Source organism: Canis aureus, chromosome 33, assembly GCF_053574225.1.
Source record: "Canis aureus isolate CA01 chromosome 33, VMU_Caureus_v.1.0, whole genome shotgun sequence".
Lineage (NCBI taxonomy): Eukaryota > Metazoa > Chordata > Mammalia > Carnivora > Canidae > Canis > Canis aureus.
The window spans coordinates 22,280,482-22,299,107 of record NC_135643.1 but is presented as its reverse complement, the minus strand read 5'-3'; the positions used below and the strand labels follow the sequence as shown (position 1 = coordinate 22,299,107).

Sequence of the window (18,626 nt, the reverse complement as noted above, 5' to 3'; positions counted from 1 at the left end):
CATCACATTGGAGGTTAGGGCTTCAACATATAAATTTGCAGGATAAAAAAAAAAAATTTGCAGGATGTGGGAGATGACACTCAGCCCGTAGCAGCAGGAACAACAGAAGAGAAGAGGCATAGAAAAGTCTCAAGGTTCTGACAGGTATCTTAGAGATGAAGGCAAACCTAAGCATGATGTTCTGTCATCAGCTTCCGAAATGCCACAATTACTGAAGCTAACTCTGGTTTTGGTTTGTTTTGCTTTTTTTGCCTACAGGAGCCAAGGGGGTAAGTAAATGAGCAAGGAAGATCTAAAGAAATGTTACTGAGTACAGTGGGAGGGAAGGACACTGTAACAAATTTGAGAGCACTTGGTCCATTTAAATAGGACAGCAGCTGTGTAGCTTCCGCCTTGTGAGAATTTAGGTTGGCCATATCCTGTGTTGTTTAAAGGTAATGGAGTAATGTAAGTTTTACATGAAATCTTCTTATGATTAAACATTGGTTAAAGAAATATACAAAGCACTCTTCAGTCCAAACAGACAGGGCTGCAAATCTACTTTGTAACACAGGCCACTAAATTTTCCCCTTTTCCCTGCTGTGATACCTTCCCCAAAGATATTTATATTACAAAGGCTTGGAAACCTTTAAAGGGAAAAACTCTGGCAAGTGAGATTTTCATACTAAAGAAAAGGGAAGATACTGGACACTGTACCTTCTCTGTGCCCTCCAAATCTCAAATGTACTCTATGCCCCATTTCAACTACGTCTAAGACTAATCCTGGTTAGAAAACAGAGTCTAAATGAACACTTTGATTTTCGACAAGAATCAAATCCATCTTCCATAATAGTTTTATTTCATAAGACATCAAAAAGTACACAGTTGTCATTTTGGTAAGTACTTCAATTTTATTTAAGAAGTAAATCCTTGGATTCGAGGAGCTTTTCCCCAGTCGGCATCTTATAAGAAGGACAAGCCTCTCAGACTGGTCTTAGACCTCACATTTGACTGGTCATGCACTGTATATGCTGTCAGTCACCACCCCTCATTTAAAAGGTACCAGTATAAAGGAAAAGTAATTATCTGTTCAGGGCCTGATTCTGTTGCTTAACTGCTTGAATGGCTCCCAAAAATTCCACTGGGAACCACAGGCACAGAAGTGCTAGAGCATCTCCTCTTTTCTGTTGAAAAGTTAAAATAGGGCATCTTATCACCATGGTTACAGAGTTCTGTGGGTAGTCTTGGTCCCTTACTAACCAAAAAGATCAGTGAAGTGACCAACAGGGAATCTGCACTGCAGCTGCCCTGACATGCTGATAACAGTAGAGGAGCTCACAGGCAACCTGAGGCATCCTGGAACTGACATGTGCTTTCCAATAACGGGTCTACACAAGGAAAAACATCTTATGTGTTTTCCAATAATTACAAAGATCAATGTGAATTTATGCATACTTTTGCAATTAATTAGAAGATACAATTATTCATGATAAATAGGTATAGAAGGATAACTTGGGGTAATACTCATTACATGAATTTAAGATCAACAAAATTAAATTGAACTCGAGAGAAGCAAAATGCATGGTCTTATTTAAAACTATAAATGTAGACAGATGTCTCTATTCGGCCGGCTTGTGTCGGGTATCTGCTATGTGATATACCTTGTGTTGGATGAGGTGCATCACACAGGCATGAAAGGCAACAGCCCCACTGCAAATTGATCATAAACTAATCAGAGGTTTGTAAGTGGAAAAATTATTAGCCAGTATAATAAGTGCTATGTGAATGTTATCAATAAATGGTCAGAGGGCACGAAGGCAAGAATAATTGTTTGAGAGAGTGCATGGAGGCTTCCAAGTGGAAAGGGCAGGTTCTAGGCCGATGAGCCACAGAGGAGAAAGCCTGTGCAAAGGCCCTGGTGTGAAAGGGCGCCACCTGTAGGCAGTGACAGTAAGAACCCCGTTGCAGCTGGAGCTCTGGACCGTGGCTTTGGCAGAAGCTGAGGCAGGAAGACTATTTGAGGCCACAATAGGCAAAACCTTTTTTTTTTTTTTAATTTTTTATTTATTTATGATAGTCACACAGAATGAGAGAGAGAGGCAGAGACACAGGCAGAGGGGGAAGCAGGCTCCATGCACCGGGAGCCCGATGTGGGACTCGATCCCAGGACTCCAGGATCGCGCCCTGGGCCAAAGACAGGGGCTAAACGTCTGCACCACCCAGGGATCCCCGCAAAACCTTTTATACTGGATTTAATACTGTAGGCAACAAGGAGACAATTGGACTTTAGTCAGAACACAAGATGATCAAATTTGATCTCAAAAGTCTCCGTAGCTGCCATATGGAGAAGAACTAGAATAGTTAGAAACCCATAGGAAATATAAAATGAGCATACTGCACTGATGTGATGTGCCAGGCTTTTTGTTGTTTGATGCACTCTTCTTTTATTAAATATATATTCATAAGAAAAACTTCTTATAAAATACACAGATCAGTTTTATAGTAGACTGTATCCATATCCCCAAGGATTTTGTGTACAGGAAAAGCATCTCGTGGGATAACTTTTTTATACTTTCTAATAAGAGAATGGGCTTAATTAATCACTTTTTCAGAATTCAGAGACTCAAAAATTTGTTTATTTGACTCTCATGCATTTTGCATTTCAGAACCTTGAAAATAGGCCCCTGCATAGAGCCCAAAGAGGTTGGGGGTTATTTTAAAGGCTTCCAAAAAAAAAAAGTATCCACAGCACTCCCTTGGAAGTAATTAATTCTGGTATCCATAACGTTTTGTTAGAGAAAGAAATGCAAAAAAAAAGAAAAGTTATGCTACAGAATAACAAGCAGGGAAATTTTTTTAAAAAACAACAAAAGGGACTCCAAGGAGAGTTTGAAGCTGTTATGCACCTTTTCCCCTGAGTAATGGGAAATATTTCTTACCTTCCTCCTCCACCACTCCTGACGAGTCATGAAATCCAGACATGAAATTTAGACAATATTTAATCACAGCTACATTCACCACTAATCATCAATAGACACAACCCCAGTAGCTTGTGTCAACCATGGGAGCCCAAGGCAAAAAGAATCCTCAAGGTGGGGGAAACCTGGGTGGCTCAGTGGTTGGGTGTCTGCCTTTGGCTCAGGGCTTGATCTCAGGGTTTGGGATCGAGTCCCACATCGGGCTCCTGCAGAGAACTTGCTTCTTCCTCTGCCTATGTCTCTGCCTCTCTCTCTTTGTCTCTCATGAAAAAAATAAATAAAATCTTAAAAAAAAAAAAAAGAATCCTCAAGAGTTACAGAAGTAAGACTTCACTCACAACCCTGTAATAATTTCCTGCTGATTCCACAAGAGAAGGAATTTACTGAATTTAATTCGTGAAAAAAGACACGATTATGACCTTATCTCCAGGAAATGGGCTAATCATCCACACACATTATCTATTGTAACAATACAACATCCTATTTTTCCCACTTTACAGATGAGAGAAAAGCCTTAGAGACACGAATGTTCCTAAGGTCACACAGCTGGTAAATGGCCCAAATAGGATTGGATCCATAACTTCTTGATTCTAAAGCTTGTGCTCTCATTCAAGAGAGCTACCAACAAAAAAAAATAAATAAATAAATAAAAATAAAAAATAAATAAATAAATAAATTAAAAAAAAAAAAAAAGAGAGAGCTACCAACATAAGGAGTGCCAAGTGCCAGCTGAATAAGACAAGCAGTGAACTCGATAGTTTTTAGAACTTTTTGTCTGGGTTGAAGGGCCAAGGAAGTCTTCCTGGTGAGGGCGGCACTCGACCTGAATCCTATGCACAAGCCAAAAGATAAGGAAAGCCCATTCCAGGTTTGAATTGAATAGCAAACACAAAGAGATATTAATCGATATGTGACATAAGATATAAATTTATACATACTTATACACTCAATAAACATACTACACACCCATTATGTGTAAGATACTATACTAGAGATAGGGAGGTGAATAAGAAGGTTATGTGAGGGCAACAGCATTTCTTTAAAAATTGTTGTGAAGTGCCCCTGCCTTACAAGGTTACTATGTTAACCAATATAACTACAGCAAGGGGTTGGTAGAGAAAAAGAATAAGACAAGACTGTCAATGTAATTTGTAATGAAACTTGTAGGCTAATAAGTTTGTAATTGCGACGCCTCAGTATAAAATGATTTTGAAGTGGCTGACAAAGATACCATGGTGAACAGAATGAAATGTAAAAATCTGAGAAAGATTGGAGTGAAAAAATATATATATAAAAAAATAAGATGAAGCTGGGTCAAGGTCAGTCAAAAAGCCAAAGGCCTGCTTGGAAAGGGCTATAAATCCGGCTTTATATTTCCTATACCTTGTAAACTCCCCCTCTCCAAATCATCAGTTATGATTCTATAAGATAAAACAAATCATTCAATTAAAAATAAAATTTAAAAAAATTAAAAATAAAATAAAATCGAATTTCTGATAGTTGGAATCAGAATAGCTAACATTTATTGGTTACCATTTGTAACTACAATATGGGGCTTAATTAATTAATATGCATTTTCCACCCGATGATCACAGTAACTTCACTCAATAGGTGCTATTGTAGTCTTCCTTGTACAGAGAAGAAACTATGCCTTAGAGAAGTTAAGTGGATTTCCCAAAAGTACCTAACTGGTCTCCAATCAAGGAAACTCTTTACTTACCTCAAACCCAGAAATTTAACTGCTAGATTATATCTAAAAAAAATTTTCCCAGTAGGACACCAAAAAATAGACCAAGCAATGAAGAACAGTGAACCTCACTTCAATAAGCATATAAACTACCTGGGGATCTCAAGATACAGACTCTGATTCCATAAATCTGGGATGGGTCTTGAGAATCTGCATTTCTAACCAACTCTCAAGAGATACTCTTGTTGTTGGCCCAGACCACAGTGTGACTGGCAAGCTGTAGTGAACAATATTGCTACGGTTTCCAGGGGTTCTATCTTACAGCACCCCTCAAAGGAAGTGGATGACCTAAATCAAAGCATTTCAATACCAGCATCTTTTTTGTTTTTTGGTTTTTGGTTTTTGTTTTTTTAGAGAGGGACTGCAGAGGGTGGAGGAGGGACATTGGGAGAGGGAGAGAATCTTAGGCAGACTTCCCACTGATCTCAGAGCTGGAAGCAGGGCTCAATCTCACAATCCTGAGATCATGACCTGTGAAATCAAGAGTCGGACACTTTACCAACTGAGGCATGCAGGTGCCCTGCACCTCTTTTTAAAAGCAAAATTATACAAGGAATGTAGCACTGGAATGGTTTGGCCTAACCAAGGAATTTAGAGAAAGAAAGAAGGGTATTCTATTAATAATATACCTTATGTTCACACTAGTCTGTATTTAATTGCAACAAAATTGTAACGAATCCCTTCCACTAGAGACAGGTACTGATGACGCGATCTCAAGGAGGTGGGTGTAAGTGCTAATTACACACATGGCTCTGATTTACTTTGAGAAAGTAAAAAAGGCCAAAGCAGAAGGAGATTCATAAGGAAAGGGAAATGGCCTCAGATTTTTAAGGGAAATGATCTCAGATTTTCGAAATCTGTTTAAGAAACAGCTTTTTCTAAAATCACTGCTACATGGCAGCACCTAACATAAAGAACTTCTCCTTTCAATTAACAAAGGATGGGAAGGAGCCTCCGAGAATACTGCCTCTGAGCCCACGATTTTATAACATAATTGCCTATGTTCAATCACTATTTTGCTTTTAACTTCAAACCTGTTGCCAAGGAAACATCAATATCGAAGCACATTCAAGGTGAATCTTTCTTCTTCACGTTTTTGAAGTGAATCAGTTAGCAAGGTAGCAATGAGTTACAGAGTTTCATTAATCCAGTACTTAGTTGGATCTAATCCCAATCACCACGTCCTTGATAAATCCACTGGACCTTCTTATGCCTCCTCTTCTTTACCCATAAAATGACTACGATGATAGGGTTGTACTCCCTCACAATGTACTTCTGGGGCATCGTCATTTCATCTGATGGACACTTTGTCACTTCATTTTCACAGTCAGGAATTCACAGATTCAAAGTCTTCTCTGTGTTTACACCGTTAGGGAAAGGGACTGAGAACCCCCTTTTCCTCCTTCAGGAATGCAAAGCCAATACTCAACTTGCCAAAAGGAGATAAAGTAATGTGATAGCAGAATGATATTTTTATTTTTTTTCTTTCAAGTTTTCATTTAAATTCCAGTTAGTTAACATAATTCATTTCAGGTATTAGTTTCGGTAGTATTCAGTGATTAATCACTTACATACAACACCAGGGCTCATCATAAGTGCCCTCCTCAATGCCCATCACCATTTGGCCCATCTCTCTGCCCACCTCATGTCCAGCAACCCTCAGTTTGTTCTCTATAATTAAGAGTCTGTTTTATGGTTTGCCTCTCTTTCTTTCCCCTCTATGTTTATCTGTTATGTAGAATGAAATTTTTAAAGATACCACCACTGCAACTATCACATAGTTCAGGTTTCTCAGTTTCATGGTGCTTTAGAACTCACAGCCAAGGAAAACCACAAGCTGAGACGTGTCTAACAAGGTCCTTCTGGGTCATTGGCTACTGGGTAGAAATGATCACAAATGGGTAGATTCAGGTAACATGCCCCAGACGTTTATATAATTTGAAGGTTTCTTATAGAAAAAAAGCAAACTTGTGGATTCAAAAATGAGTACAAGTGTATCAGGGAATACGAAAAGAAATCACAATAAGTAATAAATTAAAAACTGACAGACACCGTAAATGTCCAGAAAAATATCATAATTTTATTAACTTCTTGACACACTGATGTGATGAGTCTTTTTTACTCTTCTTTGAACTTCATGCTCCTTGAACAACTTTTCGTATGATAATTATTTTATGATTTCCATGGAGAAGATGGAGTTCGATATTTCCGTAAGCAGGTTTGCTCACAATTTACTTATGAAACCATCAGAAGAGCTTCCTTCAGCTTCACAACTCATTACTGGTAACTTCATATAAATTTTTAAGATTGTGGTCAATATCAGGGAGGCTCTTGTCAAGTGTCTTTAACATGTGAGTTCTAGGGTTAAGGGAATTTCTAACAGTTGCACCTATTTGAGTACATATCAAATCATTTCCTCCCCTGCTACCCACATGCCTCTGATGTTGGGTACTAAACACATTCAGCAGCTTGACTGCACCTCTGGCCTTGCACCTAAGCAAATCACAGTAGGAGTGGAGTTTTTTTAGAAGCTATTCCAACACCAAGACAGCTAGCAGTAACTCAACCTTGTGTAGAGATGTGAGTCAAATATGTCCCATAAACCCAAACTAAACACATTCCCAAAGTCAACTTTCCCACAACTGAAGCCCAGAAATGCCTGAAGCTCCCCATTGCCAGTTGGTGGAAGGGCAAATGTGATGGAAAGCAAGTCAAAATGAGAGGAGAAAGTGATCCTTGCCTACCTCAGTTAAAATGTCTTATTTTGACTCCCTGCTAAGAGGCCCGGGGGCTTAAACTCCATTTGCTTTATTGTCAGTCCACTTTGGACAGAAAATGGCTCTTCTCTCATTTTCTCATGCCAGATAACTAATATACTCACCTTCAATATGATCACATCAGGCAAAGAATTGCACTACATGCTTTTTTTAAAGCTCATGTAATCCTCACGTCAACACCAAAGCTACTGATTAAGGCACACACAGCTCAGGGAACATAGGCTCTGAAAGTTGACGCCATTTGTTTGAGACTGCAAAACTAGTGCAATCATTTCTCAAACTGGCACACATGCAAGTGTGCTCTCTTGCCTTCTTGAGAGAACAGAGTGAGCTGCAAGTAGAAGAATGAGAGAAGGATTTACTATGCTTTCTTTAGCCAAAAAAAAAAAAAAAAATGAGTAGATATCAAAGACTCATTAAGAATTTAAAGTGCTACATTGATAACTTCTAGTATTGAGTTGGACCCTAGGCTAAGAATCCAAAAAGTTGATTCAGATATTGGCACTGCTTTAAGGTAACTTGGGGAATCAAGATTCAATGAATCTTACTAAATGGCCTGATTTGATAGTTCTTCCCAAAGCAGTATATATAGATTGTACCTTACAAAAGTCTGTAATAAAGCATGGTCATAAGAAATTTGTTTGAACTACCAGTTATAATTCTCGTTGGTTTCCTGACTGAGCTTATATCCATTACCCCAGGGAATCCTACGGTGACAAAACTTAACTCCAAAACCCTAGCTCTGTTGAGACCATTGAAAGGCACCTAATCACTATTTCGGTTTGCACCATTAGTCTATCCCATGTGCCTCTGAGCATGTGGCCACACTAGAAAGTTCAACTCCAGGAGACTATAGACAGGCTCTTTTGAGGGGATCTTAAATGCAAAACATGCTGCATTTAAGACCCATACACTCTTCATAAACTCTTTCAAACAGAAGTGTTCCCCACTATTACTCATCAGAAATATACAAATTGAAACTACAGTAAGATGACACTCTGCGATGACCAGAAGAGATTATATTTAAAGACTGACCTATCTCAATGTTGGCAAGGGTGTGGAGAAACTGGAACTCTCAAACATTGGTGGTAGGAGTGTAAAATGGCACAACCACTTTGCAGAAATATTTGGCAGAACAAACTAAAGCTAAACCTGTGTGTACCCTCTACCCAACAACTCCATTCCTGGATATATATCCAAAAGAAATTAGTGCATATATCTATCAAAAGACACATACAAGAATTTTCATAGGCATTCTTTTGGTAATCACCAGAAACTGGAAACAACCATTTAAGTTAAACTCCCATGAGTAGTAGAAAGGATATATTGTAGTGACATCATACACTGGAATACTGTCCAGAAAAAGAGAATGAATTAACTTCAGCTGCAGGCAATGACAATAAATCTCACAAACAAGCATGAGTGAAAGAATACAGATACAACAGACTATATAGTACAATTTTTAAACCAAATTTACACACAAATATGACAGCATTCACAAGCAGGCAAAACTACTCAGAAGTGATAGACAACAAGAGAGTGATTACTTGGAGGAATAGATTAGGAAGGAATATTGGAAATCAAAATCTTCTGACTGGTGGTTATGCAGGTGATAATGTGCAAAATTCATTGAGTTAAAGGCCTAAGATCTGTGTTCCATAAATCTATACCTGAATGTAAAATATTTTTATATATTGATGCCAAGGCAGACCTGCCTTGCAAAGAAAAAAGATCAAGATATCAAAACAATTAAACAGGAACCTGGGGGCATAGACAAGAGAGCAGAGTCTCAACCATTGTGACTTATAAGGAGTACAGGGGAAGGAAGGGGGCAGCAAAATCTGGTCTCTCTCTCTAAGCCAACAAATATTTACAAATTTGTGTCCTCTTGTCTGTCTCTGTCTCTCCCCGCCTCCTCCCTTCAATTTCTTTCTTGTTTCTTGCTTTTCCCGCTTGAATCTTTCCCCAATTACAGAAAGGAAAGCAAGAAGATCTTTGGAGTCAGGGAAATCCTGATATTTCACACTTTGGTTTTGCATGAAGGGTTTGGCTTCAATTGGCTCAGTGGACTGGCAGGTCATGCCCTATTTAACACTCAAGTGGTAAGAAAGTCAAAATTGAAGGGGTTTTATAGTGAGTCCCAACTGGCCTTTCTAATTGCAGTTATGTTTTTCAATAACTTGAATTACTCTACCACTTTATTTCAGCAATGAAGAGCTGTTAGAAGACATATTAACACCCTCAAATACCTAAAATCAATGTTAGTTGGAGATATTCATAGACATCAACTAAAGGAATTTTTAAAAATAAAGACATTGAACACCAGGTAGTGGTTATTTCTATGGTAGCAGCATAATGGCAGGCTTTGGTTGTCACTATAAACAAGTCTTTGATATACTGCTTTAGAATGCAATGCAGTAAAGTGGTATCATTGTGAAAGTCTAAAAAAAAAAATCATTTACATGATGCCAGAAAGTTTTGCCCTAGTATTATGCAAATGAATACTCATGGCTCAGGATAAAATTTCCAGAGCTTTATCTCAAACAATATAGATTGAAATGAAGACTGTGTCCTCTGGGAAAATGTAAGTTCTTAAAAGTGGAACTGTTATCAACAGTTCAAGTGAAGAATTTAGTTTATGTATTTTGGATTTTCTATACTGGAAGGTTTTTAATTGCTTCATGAAATATGAAAGCAGAACAAAAAACGATCTTGGACCATTTCATCAACATCTTTGTGAGTTTGAGCAAGTTTGGACAAGAAGTGTTATTAAAACTAACCCCTGTGCTTTGGAATCAAAATACAGTGTGAAGACAGAGTTTGGGATAAAGAGGAACAATAGCTTTATTGCTTTGCGGAGCAAAGGAGGCTATAGCAAGCAGGCTAAGGCCTTTAAAAACTGCAAGCCCTCCCACAGGAAGGGGCTGGGGTTGGGGAGGGGTTATAGGGAAATACAAGATCTAGTCCATTTTGACAGGAATTGTCTAAGTGCTACTAGCCTCCTTCATCTTGTCTTTAGGGTGGTATTGGGTTCTCGAAACAAAAGGCTAAGAAGGGAGGAGGGAAGATTTGGGAAGGAGAGGAAAGAGGTTACTTTAAGATAGAAGTTCACCAAAGCATCAGCGCAGCCGTTTTGATTTCTCTTCAGCTTTATGACTTTAAGCAGTTTCAAAAGATTGACTAAGATTCAGTCATCTTGCATACAGTATAAATTTGATACTCAAACTTAAACATGAAAAAAGTATTTTAAACAGCTTAATCATTTTATTGAATTCTAATTTGACATTTTTGTCATCCTCACATGTTTCTGAATTGTGCTATAATCTAAATGCAATAAATAAAGGTAACTATATTTAAGGTTAAAATGCCTCTTTAAAAGTTTAGGTATATGTTGTTCATGCTTAAAAAAAAGAAAAAGAAAAGACAGAAAATGTGGCTGAGTTATTGAGCTATTGAGCTAAGGCAAGTTCTCAAGTTTTCACTATGTACTCCTAATAAACCAAGTAGCTGCTCTTGGAGAATATTTGAAATTGTTAGGAAGGAGATTTGAGAGAGTAATGGTAGCAGAACTAGTTAAGAATTTCAAAATCTTATTCTACCTCTCATTTTATGACCCTGCACATATTACTTGACTTCTACACATTTATTCCCACATCTGTAAAATGAGAATGATGACACAATCCACCTCATAAGGATTTATAACTAATAAATGCTAAAATACTTAAAAGCAGTTAGGAAAAAACCTTACAACATGACAGGTGCTCAGTAAATGTGAGATCTTACATTTTATCCTTTTTTCTTTTGTTGGCAATATTCACAGCCTTTTAACTTTTTCCCCATAAAGGACTTTTTACACAAAGTAATACAAAAAGTAATACAATAAAATACCATAGAAATCTAATAGAGCAGATAATTGAAATTTAGAGACAAGAAAACAAGTTTATTTTAAGCAGAACACCACATGTCATAGATTAGGCTAATGACGAGTTTAGCTCCTTCAGTGATCTGTGGGTGCCAACTAACACATCCAAGAAGCCAAATCTCTGGTGACAGGTTCCTTCCTTCTTTCCCTCCTACCACTTCATATAATGTTCGCTGACTTGAAACTAAGCTGAGGTGAGCAGTAATGAAATCCAAATGAAATATTCCTCCATCCAGAAGAGCTCAAACTTGGATCCCAGGAAAACACAAGCAATACCTTGCTTAAAGGATTTTGAACAGCAAATTGATGATGCAGCAGCATATAAAACTATAACTAAAAGCCACTTCCATTTAAAGTTCCACTGAGCATTGCAAGGCAACAGTGAGTGAGGGAGAGGGAAGTGTCTCGATCCAGGAAGTGTGCAGCACACACACTACGGTTTGTAAAAACTCCTAATTCTTGTAGCTGGCAAGAGCTTGCTTCTGGTCCAAATAACATTCTCCAGAAGTTCCTGAGCTTCTTGAATCCCCTGTCTTGCACCAACATTAAGGAGAATCTCTACATCCCTAGAAGAGGCAGTTATTTAGTCGTGTAAAGAAAAAGTAAACCGAAAGCACCTGCATGTCCAATGTTTAGGCTAAGGCCAGGTTAACACCTGTTTGGACTCATTCTAAGGTATTGAGGGAAATACGTGCTGTTTCATCTGAGTTTCATCATAGGTGTCTTCATAATAAAATCAAAGCCACATGAAGAAATAGTCTTACAGCATCATAGTCCAGCTGGATTTTTTTTTTCCCCTATTTAGACGAGTTTTTCTAGCCAAGACTCTTAGGTAGTGTCTGAGACCCCTCTCTTGCAAGCAAATTCTAAATTCTAGTTTGGAAGTGGTAACTGGAGACAGGCCCCACTCGACATGCCTGTCCATCAGCTGTGAAACTACCAGCTGTCAGTCATAAGAGAACATATTGACTATACCATTTTGACTTGGCTGCCTTGGAAAGATCATTTCAAAATTTCATTACCAAATTATGCATGCAACTAATATCCCTGAGTGTTATGTCCATTCCCAAAACTCACTCTATATCTATCAGCGCCTCACTGAGAATCCCTCTTTCTGAATCTTGTCTACTCACCAGTCTGAGGTAGATTAAAGGATAGAATTTGAAGGAGGAGGTTGTATGCATTACTTGGTAATGGAATATATGTCAGTTACATTAGTTGAAATAAAAAGCAAGCTGAAAGTTTAATGGTTTATTTTTGGGACCCTATCAAAATATCTCTGTCTCAAAATAGCTGCATAAAAAAATGTCACAGACTATGAACTATTCAAAAACATTGAGAACTTCTCCAGAGAAAATAGTCGTACTTCTCTTGATGACTACAAGTAACCAGAAGAGGATTAGTGCAATAAACACAGGGAGAATGTGCCCAAAGAGAGCTATCTCCCTTAGATTCTTATGTTTCATTCTGTTTATATGAAAATTCTATAAGGCCATAAAGATGGTATACCCAAGGTGTAGGAGACTGTAAGGACCGTGAAATAACCTGGCCTTTCGTCTCAAGTTCATGGAATGCCTTAAGAATATAACCAGTGGAATCTATGCACATGTATGAATCTTGGATTCCCTTACTTTGTGACTTTTATCATAACTCATAACAATGTAAGTACATAAAAAGGCAAGAGTAGGAAGTGAACTATATATAAAACACTTTTGTCTGTCAATTGCAGGTAACATATGGGGGCAGGTTTAGAAGGAATGACATCTCAACTAGAAGAGAAAAGACAGCTAATTTCATTACCCTACTTCCATGGATCCAGTCATGTTTTTAAGTTTTCCTACTGCAAGGTTTAAAGGAAGCATAGGGATGGTCCTGCTTGGAGGCTTGTCTGAAAAAGAAAGGAAAAGAAAAGGGGACTGGTTATATGGGCTGGAAGGGTGGTGGGGAGTGAGTATGCAATAAAAAACAAGGAAACAGTCTCACAAAAAGGTATGTCCTTAGTAAAATCAAAAGAAGTGCCAATACAAATATGTAACCATTAGTGGGAACCATCTTATTATAGATCTAGACAAACATTAAAAAGTCTCATTAAAAAATGTCTCTCATTTGAAGCATGTGCAATACTTACTTTTTTTTTTTTTTTTATTCATGATAGTCACAGAGAGAGGGGCAGAGACACAGGCAGAGGGAGAAGCAGGCCCCACGCACTGGGAGCCCCACGTAGGATTCGATCCCGGGTCTCCAGGATCGCACCCTGGGCCAAAGGCAGGTGCCAAACCGCTGAGCCACCCAGGGATCCCCTGTGCAATACTTATTTTAAAACTAATATAAGAATAATTAAATCACTTATTTGCTCCAAACGTATTTGTTGGCTTTTCCAAATATCAAAATAATTATACTCTTCTCTCCAAAATACACAGGAAATCAAAATACAGGAAAGAACCATCTGGGAATGTTAGGAATTTGGTAAAATATAAGCTAATCCTTAAGCACTATTTCCAGTTGCTGTAGTATAAATGGGATATGCCAGTACTCTCCAATAGAGCTCTCCAAAGATAGAAATATTCTATATCTGCTCTGTCCAATAGAGTAGCTGCTACACACATGTGGCTATTAAGTACTTGGAATGTATATAGTGCAACTAAAACACTGAATATAGGGGCAGCCCCGGTGGTGTAGCGGTTTAGCGCCGTCTGCAGCCCAGGGCATGATCCTGGAAACCCTGGATGGAGTCCCATGTCAGGCTCTCTGCGTGGTGCCTGCTTCTTTCTCTGCCTGTGTCTCTGCCTTTCTCTCTCTCTGTGTCTCTACGAATAAATAAATAAAGTCTTAAAAAAAAACACTGAATATGTATTTATTTATTTAATTTATTGATGTATTTATTTATTTTTAGAGGGAAAAGGCAGAGCGAGTTGGAGAGAGAATCTTAAGCAGGCTCCATGCCCAGCAGAAAGTCCAGTGCAGGGCTTGATCTCACCTCTGAGATCATGACCTGAACCAAAATCAAGAATCTGATACTTAACCAACTAAGCCACCCAGATGCCCCAAGAACTCAATTTTTTATCTTTATTAATTTAAATTTAAATGGCCGCATGTGGCTGATGGCCATTATATTGGACAACATGAATAATAGAATTATTGCCTTCTTACTTTGCAGTTTTTTTTCAAGTTAGTTATGATTAGGGAAAAATTGTCAGAAATACAAGGAAATGTACATAAGTTTGCTATTTTTGATGCATGAAAATTTTGGAAAATTAGTGGAAAAATAAAAGTCAGAGAAAAAATGGGCAGACAACATGAACCGACAATTCGCAGAAAAAGAAACAAAAATTACAAGACATGTTTTTAAAAAAATGTTCAACTTTATAATTGATAAAAATGATAAATTTTAAATGAGACAGCTTATGTTGTTATTCCAGTTGGTAAAGATTAATAAATAATTTTAAAAATATTTTTAAATCTGTGAATATATACTAGAGTGGACTTGGACAACCTTTCAGAATAGTTTTTCAATATGTACCAAAAGCTTTAGAAATGATACTTATCTGGCCTGATGGTTCTATTTTTAGTGATTTTTTTCTTTTTTTGGTAAGGAAATCAGCTGTACAAAAAGATATAGATGAAGGGCTCTTTCCAACAGCAGTTTGTGATAGTAAGAAACTAGGAAAAGGACTAAACATAAATAGGGGAATCTTCAAGTAAATTAAGGAATATTATACATATGTCATTTGAAAAAAATCTAGAAGAATATCCATCAAAATGTTTACAGTAGTCTTCACTGTGTGATAGGACATATGTGATTTTTGTTTTTTTTCAATGTTTTCCTTATTAGTCATAAATTATTTTGTAAGTCATTAACTGTAAATCCTGTTTTAAAAGCACATGAGGGAAGGTCTTGTTTTTGTAATGCTTTCCCCACCCTATTCCTGACAAGGGATGCCATCACTGAAAGATGGAAAGGTTTTTCATTTTTCATACTGGCCTTTAATTGTACTATCCCATGGAAGACAGAACCTGGCTTCCAAAATGTTGTTCAGGGCAAGTTTAATGCACATACTAGTCACCCTAGAACCTTGTTGAAATGAAATCTCTGCTTGGGGGGCTGGGTTAGGGTCTCAGATGCTGCATTTATAGCAAGTGCCTGCCAGGTGATGCCAACATTGCAGGTATGTGGCCTACACTCCCAGTTGCAGGGGCTTCAGCCTCGTTTAGTCAATCACCAACCACATTTAGCTCCACTATAGCCATGCCATTCCTTCCTGATTCTCAAAGTTACTTTTTCTGTTGCCAGGTGAACTTTATCAGAATATCCATTTTCAACTTTGTGTTGAAATGAGTTCCTGAAATAGCTTCCTCTGCTGGTTTATGTTTACTTTATAATCACTGCAGACTTCTAGAGTAGTGGTTTGACCTGACTACACATTTACAGTCCCTTGGGGAGCTTTTTCTGTTCACTTAAGTCAATCTGAAGCCAAGCATCAGCATGTTTCAAAACTACCCAGGAGACTCTAATACGAAGCCAAGTTTGTCAACCACTATTCTAGAGAAAAGGAAGGCAACATCTGAGAAGAATAAGCTCATCAGTTCATGGGTAATAGCAAAGTCATAAATGTGTTCACTTCTCTCTCAGATAACTGAACATTTCTCAGGATCATAAGATCCTGTACAGCAGTGTACATCAGCATCATCTAATAGAAATATAATGCAAGCCATACATAATTTTGAATTTCCTGGTCACTGCATTAAAAGTTTTAAAAGAAATAGGTAAAATTAATTTAAGTAATATATTTTATTTAATCCTATCACATTATTATTCAACATGTAATCAATATAAAGAATTATTAACTATATAATTTATATTCCTTTCTTCACATTAAATCTTGGAAATCTGGTGTGTATTTTACCTCTCTATTCAGACTAGCCACACTTCACGTGCTCAATAATCTTTGTGGCTAGTGTATGCCATTTTGGACAACACAGTTTAGAGAGTATGGTAACAAGTAAATTGAGACTGCATGAACTCAAAGCCCATTCTCTATATTAAGTGACTCTGGCTTTGCATCTAATTTGTCCTTATTTTCTATCACAGTCTCCATAAAAAGAGTTTCAAGCATCTCAGAGACCGTTTCTATTTTTTAACCTCTAGAGTGTGAGGTGGAGTGTTCAAGTGTATTTTTCTAAAGTAATTCTTATTTTCTCAAACTAAACATATAATATTGTATATTTTTCTGTGAGGACTCATCAGGCCAATATTATACAGTCAGAATTAAGAAAGCTGCCTGTGTTGGGACGCCTGGGTGGCTCAGCGGTTGAGCCTCTGCCTTTGGCTCAGGGCGTGATCTTGGAGTCCCAGAATCAAGTCCCATATCGGACTCCTTGCATGGAGCCTGGTTCTCCTGTCTCTGCCTCTCTCTGCCTCTCTCTGCCTCTCTCTGTGTCTCTTATGAATAAATAAATAAAATCGTAAAAAAAAAAAAAGAAAAGAAAGCTGCCTGTGAAAAATTTAGAACACTGAATACAAACCAGTTGCATAAAATTTAAGCCAAAAAATGGACTAAACAATAAGAAATATGTATTTCTACTTTAAAACTTCAAATTAATGTGTCTTTTATGGTCAAGAGCTCAGAATTTTAATACGGTAATGCTAGCACATAGCACTGTTAATAAAATTACTGATGTGCTAAATCTCAACTAGAACGTTACATGTGTTCCAACTGAGCTTTTTAAAAACTATTTTATTTATTTATTTGAGAGACAGAGAGCACATAGAGTGAGCACGAGCAGGAGGAAAGGCAAAGGGAAGGGCAGAGGGAGAAGCAGACTCCCTGCTGAGCAGACAGCTTGATGCAGGGGCTGGATCCCAGGAACCTGAATCATGACCTGAGCTGAAGGCAGACATTTAACCACTGAACCACTCAGGCACCCCCAATTTAGCTCTTTTAAAGCTAATCTATTGTTTGCTTACATGATGTAGACTGTTTTTCAATGCATCAGCCACATCACCTCCACCACTACTCCTGCCTCTCCACCAAGTGGAAAAAGTAGAGAAGGTACCAAGACTTAAATATTAATAGAGTTTATATCTCTACCTTATTTTCATTCTAGGAAAAAAGCACCAAAAATCATAAGATTTTCTATTCAGCACTTCCTGAAATAACTCTGCAGTTTTGCTCTTGGTAGATTGGTCTTTCATACCTAAACCAATACATTGCCATCTCTTCATCCTTCACCACACCAGCTCCTGGGTAAAAACAAAAGATATCATAGGAAAAAAAGAAGACTCTGTTAACTGCTTGATGCTAAAATCTTTTATAAACCTACAGATTCAGAAATCCAAAGAGCAAGTCCCATCCCTCATCCCCCACTCCCATAGCTCCCCAGTAAAATGAGCACCAGAAGTTACCTTTCAGGTATCTCTGGCCAACAATAAGTTGGGCACTGGGATACCCAAAGCGAGCATAAAGATGTGCCACATGGAAATGGAAGCTCTGGGAATACAGCCAGATATAAAGCAGAGAGATCATGGTTCCCATTGTGACCAGGATCTGCAAAAAGAAAAAGAAAGAAAAGGAGGAACGCAAAGAGTAGTGTGGGAATCTACTTCAGATATGGTTCAGATGTGGAAGCAATGAGTATATTCTGAAAAAGGCATTTCAGGATGAGATACATATTATTTAAAGATGAGATGTGTCCTTTATAGGTCTCTGTTGGGAAAAAATATTTGCTGTCACTGGTGTTTTAACCTATTTTTAGTCATTCTGATAGTGCTTTCCCTTGGATGATGCAAGATAACTAGATTGGGTAATTAACTAGGATTGGATGCTGACCAATAGAATCTTGGCAGTTTATAAAAGGGGGAAAAAGTGGAGGCAGAAGCAAAAGAGGAAGAAGAAAAATAATTAACGTGTTTGTTCTTTGGGCAGAAACATGATGGGGAGCTAAGATGGGGAGGGAGGTTGCTGCCCTGCTCTCGCACAGGCTGGAGAAGGCACAGCCCTGGTTTATTTGTCCAATACTATGAGCTGCTTCTACAGAGACAGAAGACCTTCAGACCACACTTTCAGCTTCCTCCCTAAAAAAGATCCTAGTGAGTCAGTGGCATCCAGAAGACAAATGGAGATGAGAATTCAGTTTGTTAGGGCTGACATTAAAAAGTATAACAAACTAAAAAAAAAAAAAAAGTATAACAAACTGAGTGGCTTACACAATAGAAATTTATTTCC

At 37.9% G+C, this 18,626-nt stretch overlaps 1 protein-coding gene and 1 long non-coding RNA gene across 11 annotated transcripts in view; one reads left to right on the top strand and one right to left on the bottom strand.

Moving 5' to 3' along the window:
- The window catches only part of LOC144303747 (uncharacterized), a 28,547-nt gene extending 17,923 nt beyond the window's left edge, over nucleotides 1-10,624 (top strand). Inside the window, exons 3-4 of the long non-coding RNA XR_013370722.1 lie at nucleotides 9,457-9,583; nucleotides 9,689-10,624. This is a non-coding gene — a long non-coding RNA (uncharacterized LOC144303747). The remainder of the gene's footprint in view (nucleotides 1-9,456; nucleotides 9,584-9,688) is intronic.
- The window catches only part of LOC144303746 (uncharacterized), a 35,892-nt gene that overhangs the window by 1,191 nt on the left and 16,075 nt on the right, over nucleotides 1-18,626 (bottom strand). For 2 of the 10 annotated variants that reach the window (XR_013370720.1, XR_013370715.1), the window contains 5 exons: nucleotides 17,807-17,948; nucleotides 17,599-17,644; nucleotides 13,204-13,291; nucleotides 7,586-7,812; nucleotides 6,770-6,991 (listed from right to left, as the gene is read on the bottom strand). Coding sequence is in view for 3 of the 10 variants with exons in the window: in XM_077882123.1 (XP_077738249.1) it covers nucleotides 13,231-13,291; nucleotides 17,599-17,644; nucleotides 17,807-17,948 (249 nt within the window). In the remaining 7 variants the exon portion in view is untranslated. Of the gene's footprint in view, nucleotides 1-6,769; nucleotides 6,992-7,585; nucleotides 7,813-8,814; nucleotides 8,834-9,913; nucleotides 11,970-13,203; nucleotides 13,292-17,492; nucleotides 17,645-17,806; nucleotides 17,949-18,626 lie in introns of those variants that run through there. The other 8 variants (XR_013370717.1, XR_013370716.1, XR_013370721.1 and 5 more) reach the window with 8 other exon arrangements.